Below are 9,053 nucleotides of genomic sequence, written 5' to 3' on the forward strand. Positions count from 1 at the left end.
TGAGGACTGGAAACAGCACAGTAGACGTGGAGAAGGAAATTTGGGGTTGAGTCTGGGTGAGGTTTAATCAATATTTTAAAATATTTCCTATTAAATCTAAGCACAATGCCAGACATTTTATATTCATTGTTTTATTTAATTACTTTATGAAATGGCTTCACCATTCTGTTCTAATTGACAAAGAATGGCAGACTCTCAGCAGTGTGATATTCTCGTTCAAGACATGGAATTGTTTTTGGAATGACTTGGAGTTTGATACACATAGAATTTTGCATTTCATCAATACTTTTATTTCCTAATAAACTATCATTTTGAATGGTATTAAATGTATTTAAAAATTCAAGAATAGTAGAGTCTCCAAAATTGCTCACCCATTTTCTCCTATTATTGCCGACTCCCATACAAAATAAATGATTGTTGTGGAAAAATGATTTTCTAAAGTCATTTAATGAAGGGGCCGAAGGCAAGATAATGGGAGGTATTTCCTGACATTCTCTATCTTCATCCTCTTCTGTTTGCAAAGTTTCTAAAACAGATTTAATTACAACAAAGTGGGTGAGATAGGAATAGGAGCAGAACACCTCATACAGGTAATTTTTTAACACTTTTCCCTTTTTTCCCAGTCTCCTAATTCTAAACGCCCTATTGTTAGGAAGCATGAGCAATATTGTTCTATAATCTGTAAGAGTTACAAAATACAAGGCTCAATTACCTTAGCTCTTTTTCCTTTTAAAAGTTGTTTCAAGAGACATAAATATGGGTGATATTTTGTTGAACTGTCTCTGTTTCCAATCATAACCCTGCAAAACCACACCAGATAGTCCTTACTTATTGAGGACTTGGAATGCTTTCTGTGCCCCTCCGGGCTTTATGCTATTACACCAAATTTTACTTTCACCCAAATGAGCCTTCTTCCACATTGGTCACCAGTTGCTGAGGACCAGCTCAGCAATAGGTTTGCTTGAAGGAAAGGTGATATAGAACTTACAGAAATAAAGGACAAAGAGAAACACGAGAGAGGAACCAAGGATTGAACCAGGGGACTCACAGCTTCTGGAACTGAGAGCCTTGACCCTAGTTTCCACATCATATTTATTAGGAACTCCAAAGCAGGTGTTCCTCATCAGCATGGCAATGTTTACAATAATTGGGGACAAGTGCAACAAATAGGGAACAGATAAGCCAGTTTCCCACAACAAAAATTACATTTACTTGTCATAAATTCTTACTTCCTTTGTGATGGGGACAACTTCTCAGTTTTCATGACTGGATAGTTTTGAGAAGTCTGGGACAGGTCTTTTTAAATGTATCCCTCATTTGGAATTTGTATGATGTTCTTCTCAAGCTTAGATTAGAATTATTTTTGGAAGGAAAACTCCAGAGATAAAGTGCCATTTTCATCACATCATATCCAGGTTGCATCTTACCAACATGATTTATCACCTTCGATGATAACTTTGATCAACAGTGTTTTGATCAAAGTTTCTTCAGTTCTCTGCCTTTCCCTATATCACCTGTGAAAAGAATTCACTATGTGAAGCCCACATTCAGGAGTGAATTTATGCTCCACATCCTTGAGCATGCAATGTCTACATAACTTATTGAAATTCTTCTGCATGGGTAGTTGCCTCTTAGTTATTTAATCAACTATTTGTTTATATCAGTATTTACTCATGACATTTATTTTATACTTTGGGTTGTAATACAATATAACATTTTTCTTAATCTGTTTCTTCCAATGTTGGCCATAGAGGCTCTTTCCTTCATGCCATCAGTACATTTGAGATATACCTACAATTGGGCGCTTTATTTTAGCTCTTGTTTAATTTCTGGTATTGGAAGGTGTCCAGGCCCTTCTTGTACAATTCTATTCACAATCCTGCAATCAGTTATTACAGCCAGAGAGCTCTTCTTAGAGAATTGTGTTAATGTCCAATGTTTGTGATTTATATGCAACATGCTACTGATCATACCCGTGGAGACTGTAAGGAAATATATGTGTGTGCACTATCATGTGTATATACATATATCTAAATATTTCAGTGTGCAAGCCTCTCTATCTCTATTCACATTCACGAGTTCACACTAATGTGTCTAACTCTAAAGCATGTCCACATAGTACAGTCCAGCTTCCTCCCTTTGTTTATCTGTAACCTCCCATTCCACAGTGAGAAACGTATTCCTTCCATCTGTTAGATATTTACTTCACTGCTTGATATCAATGAACATATATAGAATTAGAAGAGTTGTTAACCCAAATCATGGGGGGATATAACTCTATAGCTAGAGTACAGTACTAACACATGGTGTCCATTCACTTCATTTTACAGACTCAATTCATATCCACTATTATTATTTTAGCAGCTTTTTCCAGCATAAACTCCCAAGAGTGTATGTCATAGACTGTAATACAGTTAGGTTGTTTTTGAACATTTTGCATTTGATCATAGAATTCTCTTGAACTATTGAATATATATTTTTCATACATTAACATTTACTCCTTGTATTGTCATGTTCAATTTCTTTTTACAAGTACACAATATTGTTGTTAGAAAAATAAAGTATTGTACAGAATAGTTTCACACATCTAACAGCTCTTGTATAATTCACCTTTTCAACCTTCCTCCTCTCTCCCTAAGTCCCTCACAACCATTCTATTTTTGGTTCTTCTGCCTTATCCAGGTCATGTAATTGAAATTATATATATATATATATATATATATATATATATATATATATATATATATATAATCCATTTTTAGAGTAGTTTCTTTAACATGAATCATTTGAGATTCAGGCTTTCTTTTGTGATTGGATGGACTGTTTCATTTTTATCATTGACTAATATTCCTCTTTAAGAGATACAGCATAGTGTGTTTATCTACTCACTTACTGAAGTAAAACTTCATTGCTTTCAGGTTTTGGAGAGTATAAATAAAATGCCTATAAAAATTCATATTTTTTTTTGTTTGGGGAATTGTGTTTCCAAATAATCTTCATGTATAACTATGAGGATGATTGCTGGGTTGTATGGTAAAATTGGGTTTAGTTTTACAAGAAATTGCTCAACTATCTTCTGTCTGTAACATTTGCTTTATTTTGTATTTTCACTAGCAATGAATGACACTCATATTGCTTCATATCATCATAAGCAATTAGTATTGTCCATGTTTATGTGTTTATCTATTTTAATAAGCATGTGATAATATATCATTGCAGTTTTAATTTTACATTTCATTAATGACAAATAATTTTGAGCATCTTTTGGCATATGTTTATTTGACAATTATGCATGTTCTTGGTTAAGATTCTGCTTAGATATTTTGCCCATTTTTAAAAGGCTGTCTGCATTCTTACTGTTGTGTGTTAAGTGTTCTATGTATTTTTAATACCAATAATTTATATGTGTTTTGCAAATATTTTTCCAAGTCTATTGATTCTCTTTTCATTCCCTTACCAATGACTTTCACAGAACAGATGTTTTGCATTTTAAAAATGTATAACTTACACAGTTTCTTTTACCATGCATAGTCCTTTGGCTGCTATAACTGAACACTCATCCACAAACCAATGACACTCGATTTTCATTTATGTTTCCTTCTAGAAATTTCATACTTCACATTTTACATATAATTGTGTCATTCACATTGAGTTAATTTATGTAATATATACAATCTGTGTCTACTTTCCTTTAAGTCTGCACATTTGCATGCCATTTTCCAGCAAAATTTGCTAAAAAATGTCAATTTGCTTTCTCTTTCGAATTGACTTTTCTCCTTGTCACAGATAACCAGACGGCATTTGTGTGTATCTATTTCTCGGCTCTCTAACATTAGTTTATATGTTTATTTCAACAAGGCAATAGTGTTTGATCACTTTATTATAGTATATCTTGATAGCAGTTAGTGTGAAGAACAATATTCTTGTTCTTCAGTATTGTTTAGGCTAGCTAGGAAGTATCAGGTAAAATATTTCCTAAACTTTCATTATCTTCTTCAGTGTTATATTAGTTTTCTATGTTTTTTTTATCTTTCCATGTGAATTTTAGAATTAGTTTTTCAATATCCTAAAAATTATTGGCTAGCATTTAGACCTGGATTGAGTTGAACATAAGATCAGGTTGGACTGAATGGATTGGGAGAGACTGTAAACTGCAACACAATCTGTAATGCATGCTGTGTAGCAGTGCTCCAAAATGTATTCATCAAATGCAGTGAATGCACCACACTAATGAAAGAACTTGTTGATGTGGGAGCAGTGGGAGGTGTGGGGATTGGGGTATAAGGGAACCTCATATTTTTTAATGTGACATTAAGTGTGATCTAGGTTTCTTTTTTAAAAAAGATCAGTTTGGAAAGAAACCACATCTTTATAATACAGTGTTTATTTTACTTAAACCAGATTACCTCTAATCATTTAATTAATTACTTTCATCTTTTTATTGTACTAAATTATATAAAACTTAATATTTCCCTTTTTATTCATTTTCAAGTATTCAATTTTGTAATATCAATTATATTCAGAATATTGTGCAAACATCACTAATATCCATTACCCCAAGGTTTTCTTCACAAGTTAGAAAACGAGCATTCAAAATATTTACTGATTATAATCAATTCTAAAAGAATTTTTAATGTAAAGTATTGCCGTGAGAAAATGTGCACAATTATGGACAAGGATAGCAAGTTAGAAACAGAATGAATGAGATGAAAGAGTATTTGTTTTCCCTGGTATATTCACGTAAAGGGTTCTACATATTATCTCTCTTTCTTTCTATCTTTTTATCTATCAATCTATCTATATATTTAATAAAAAATCATTAACTTAATGAGTTTGCAAACTTTAGAAGTTATGATAATTTGCTGCTTCCTGCTTGTGGCTAAATCTGCATTTCTCTGCTCTCTTTTCCAGTAGTATCATCAGCTACATGGAACCAGAAAACCATACCTATGTTTCAGAATTTATCCTCCTGGGTCTCTCAGAAGATACTGAAGTGCAGCCATTTCTCTTTGGACTGTTCTTGATCATATACATGGTCACCTTCATTGGTAACTTGCTCATCATCCTGGCCATCATCTCAGACTCCCACCTCCACACTCCCATGTACTTCTTCCTCTCTAACTTGTCTTTTACAGATATCGGTTTCACCTCTACCACAGTTCCAAAGATGCTTCTGAACTTACAGAGAGAAAGTAAAATTATAACTTATGAAACCTGCATCATCCAGATGTATTTTTTCATGCTTTTTGGACAATTAGATAGCTTCCTCTTGACTGTGATGGCCTATGACCGCTTTGTGGCCATCTGTCACCCTCTGCAATACACAGTCATCATGAACCCACAGCTTTGTGGCTTCCTGCTGCTGGCATGCTGGTTATTGAGTGTTTTAGTGTCTCTTTTACATAGCTTAATGGTTTTGAGGTTGTCTTTTTGTACAGTGTTGGAAATCCCCCATTTTTTCTGTGAAATTAATCAGGTTATCCAACTTGCTTGTTCTGACACCTTCCTCAATGAATTAGTGCTGTATTTTGCAATTGGACTTCTGGGAGTTATTCCACTCACTGGAATCCTTTTCTCTTACTCTAAAATTATATCCTCGATTTTGAGAATTTCAACAGCTGGGGGAAAGCATAAAGCTTTTTCTACTTGTGGGTCTCACCTCTCAGTAATGTCCTTGTTTTATGGTACAGTTCTTGCAGTGTATCTTAGTTCTGCTGCTACTCAGAACCCAAGGGCAAATGCAATAGCCTCAGTGATGTACACGGTGGTCACTCCCATGATGAACCCCTTTATCTATAGTCTTAGAAACAAGGACATAAAGCTTGCCTTTAAAAAAGTTGACAAACACTCTTCCTATAAAAGAATCATTTGTCTCAAATTTAGAAAAATACTCCTGATTAACAGAGTTGAAACACTGAGAGATCAAAATTTAGATACTCTCATAAGTGTATAGAAAAAATATGTAACTTGCCAAATTTTCAGCATTGTACTTCTTTAAATTTTATTTACCAAATCCACCTCTTTCCTCCATATTTTATTTTGAATCAAATAGTCTCTCTTATAGTATTCTCTAGAATCAGTATTAAAGTCAGAAACAGTTGCCTGAATTTTCAGAAGCAAAATAGTTAATATATGTAATTTGGTATTTATAAAATTGTCAGAGATACCAGAAGGATAAAGGGGTACTGCAGTTGCTGCCAGGACAAAGCAACCACTTTTTAAAAAAGTATCAAAATCATTTTTGTAGATACATATTGACAAACTTACAATTCATTCAATTTCTATAATCAACTGTATTTGCTATAATCACATAATTGTGCATTTACCACTTTTATCATTATTAGAGCATTTTCACTATTTAAATAATTCTAATAAAAACCAATGAAACAAGAGAATTCCGCACCTCTCAATCTCTATATATTTCCTCCACAGCATAGAGCTGATGTTTCTAGTTATTCTATCCAAAGTGTATAATCAATGGTTTTTAGTATTATCTCAGTGTTGTATATTCACCATCTCAAAAATTATAGAACAAATTCATTAAACCAGAACGGATACTCCACACCACTTATCATTCCTACCTCAGATTTCCATAACCACTACTGTACATGCATCTTTATAAGTTGAATTATAATTACATTTTATATAAGTGAAATTATACCATATATAGTTTCGGGTCTCCACTTATATGTTTTGGGCTATTTTGTATGATATTAATAATTTGTACTGTATACTTACATTTGTACAGCGTGAAAGAATAATGAACATATATATGCAATTCTACTCATATTCGTTTCTCATAATATATTTATACCTCACATGGTTTATTTAGTTCATAATAGGGCAATCATAAAGCATTTGCCCTTTGGTGTTAGGCTTGTTTTACTCAACATAATGTCCTCCAGGTTCATCCATGTTTCCATGTTTCACAACTTCATTTATTCTTAGTGCTACACAATATTCTATCATTTGTGTAATCCACAATGTGTTTATACATTCTTCAGTTGATGGACACCAGGGTTGTTTCCATTTTTTGGTTTTTGTGAATAACACAACTAGGAACATCGATGTGTAGATATCTGTTCATTTCACTGCTTTCCATTCTTTTATGTATATACCTAGCATTGGTATTGCCAGGTACCATGGCAAGTCTATGTTCAACTTCTGAGGGATCTGCCAAACAGTCCTCTACAGTGGCTGTACAATTTTACATTCCCATCAACATTGAATAAGTATTCATATCTCTCCACATCCTCTCCAACATTTACAGTTTTCCAACTTTAATAGCGGCCAGTCTAATAGCTGTTAAGTGATATCTCATTGTACTTCTGATTTGCATTTCCCTAATATCCAGCAATATTGCACATTTTTTCATGGCTTTCTTTGCCATGTGTATTTCTTCTCTGGAATTTTTTTTTCAATTTTTTTGCTCAATTTTTGATCAGATATTTTCTCTTTTTATTGTTGAGTTGTATGATCCCCTTATAAAGAATGGGTATTAAGCCCTTATCAGATATGCAATTTCCAAATATTTTCTCCCACAGTGTTGCTTGCTTTTTCAACATTTTGCAAAGTCTTTTGGGGTTGAAAAGTGTTGAAGTTTGAGGATGCAACATCTATCTTTTTTTTTTTTTTTTTTTTTTTTGGTGCTCATGCTTTGGGTATAAGATTTAAGAAACTACCACCTACCACAAAATCTTGAAGATGTTTTCCCAAATTTTCTTCTAGGAATTTTATGGTTGCTGTTTTCATATTTAAATCATTGTTCTATTTTGAGTTAGTTTTTGTGTAAGTTGTGAAATCAGGGTTTCCTTTCTTTCTTTTGGGTAAGTATTCCAGTTCTCCCAGAAACATTTATGGTATAGCATGTTTTGACCCAGGTGAGTGAGCTTAACAGCCTTGTCAAAATTGTTGGACTGACTGTAGAAATGAGGTTCAGTTTTTGAGTCTTGACTCAGTTCCTTTTGTCTGCCTGTTCTTATGGCAGTTTCATGTTGTTTTTTCCCATTGTAGCTAAATAATATGTTTTAAAATCATGAAGTGAGAGTCCTCCAACTTTGTTCTTTTTAAGGACACTTTGGCTATTAGGGGTCACATATCCTTCGAAAACATTGAATAGTACCTTTGTGGTTTCCACAAAGAAGGTTGTGGTTTTTATTGGGATTACATTGAATTTGTAAATCAGTTCGGGTAAAATTGATATTTTAATATTTATTCTTCCAATCATGAACACAGAATGTCCTTCCATTTAAGTTGTCTTCAGTTTCTTTTAGCAGTGATTTGTAGATTTCTGAATACAAGATTTTTATGTCCTTGGTTAACTTTATTCTTAAAAATTTGATTATTCACTATAATAAATAGAATTATTTCTGATCTCTTCCTCAGATTACACATCAGTAGTGTATAGAAACACTATTGATTTTTGCATATTAACCTTGGATCTGACCACTTTCCTGAACTTGTCGATTAATTCTAGTAGCTTTGATGTGGTTTTTACAGGATTTCCTAGATACAGGATCATGTCTTCAGAGAATAGTGAAGTTGTACTTCTTCTCCTATTTGGGTGCCCTTTATTTCTTTGACTATCCTAATTGATCTAGCTAGAAATTCTAGCACAATATTGAATAATAATGGTGTCAGTCAGCATCATTATCTTGTTCCTGTTCTCAATGGAAAAGCTATCAATCTTTCACCATTAAGTACAAAGTTAGCTGTGGTATTTTCATATATGTGCATCAACATATTAAGAAAGTGTCCTATTCCTATCTTTTAGAGTGCTTTTATCAAGAAAGGTACAGTAATTTGTCAAATGCCTTTTCTCCATCAATTGAGAGGATCATGTGATTTTTCTTCTTCAATTTGCCAATGTGATTTACTGAAATAATTGATTTTCTTGTGTTGAACCACACTTGCTTACCTGGGATAAAGCCAACTTGATCATGGTGTATAATTCTTTTAACGTGCTTTTGGATTCTGTTTGGAAGGATTTTGTTGAGGATATATCAATCTATAATTATTAGATGTATTCATCTGTAATTTTCTTTTTTCATAGT

The 9,053-nt window shown here is 33.1% G+C and overlaps 1 protein-coding gene across 1 annotated transcript; it reads left to right on the forward strand.

The window, feature by feature from the left end:
• The first annotated feature begins 4,927 nt into the window (after positions 1–4,927).
• Positions 4,928–5,953, forward strand: LOC105744607 (olfactory receptor 7A10-like). The gene has a single exon (XM_012519238.2). The coding sequence runs from the start codon at positions 4,928–4,930 to the stop codon at positions 5,951–5,953; it is 1,026 nt and encodes a 341-aa protein (XP_012374692.2).
• Positions 5,954–9,053: the final 3,100 nt, after the last annotated feature.

Source organism: Dasypus novemcinctus, chromosome 30 (genome assembly GCF_030445035.2).
Source record: "Dasypus novemcinctus isolate mDasNov1 chromosome 30, mDasNov1.1.hap2, whole genome shotgun sequence".
Taxonomy (NCBI): domain Eukaryota; kingdom Metazoa; phylum Chordata; class Mammalia; order Cingulata; family Dasypodidae; genus Dasypus; species Dasypus novemcinctus.

Excerpts from the sequence above, each read along its gene's own strand:
- LOC105744607 (XM_012519238.2), top strand. The coding sequence starts at position 4,928 with ATGGAACCAGAAAACCATACCTATGTTTCAGAATTTATCCTCCTGGGT.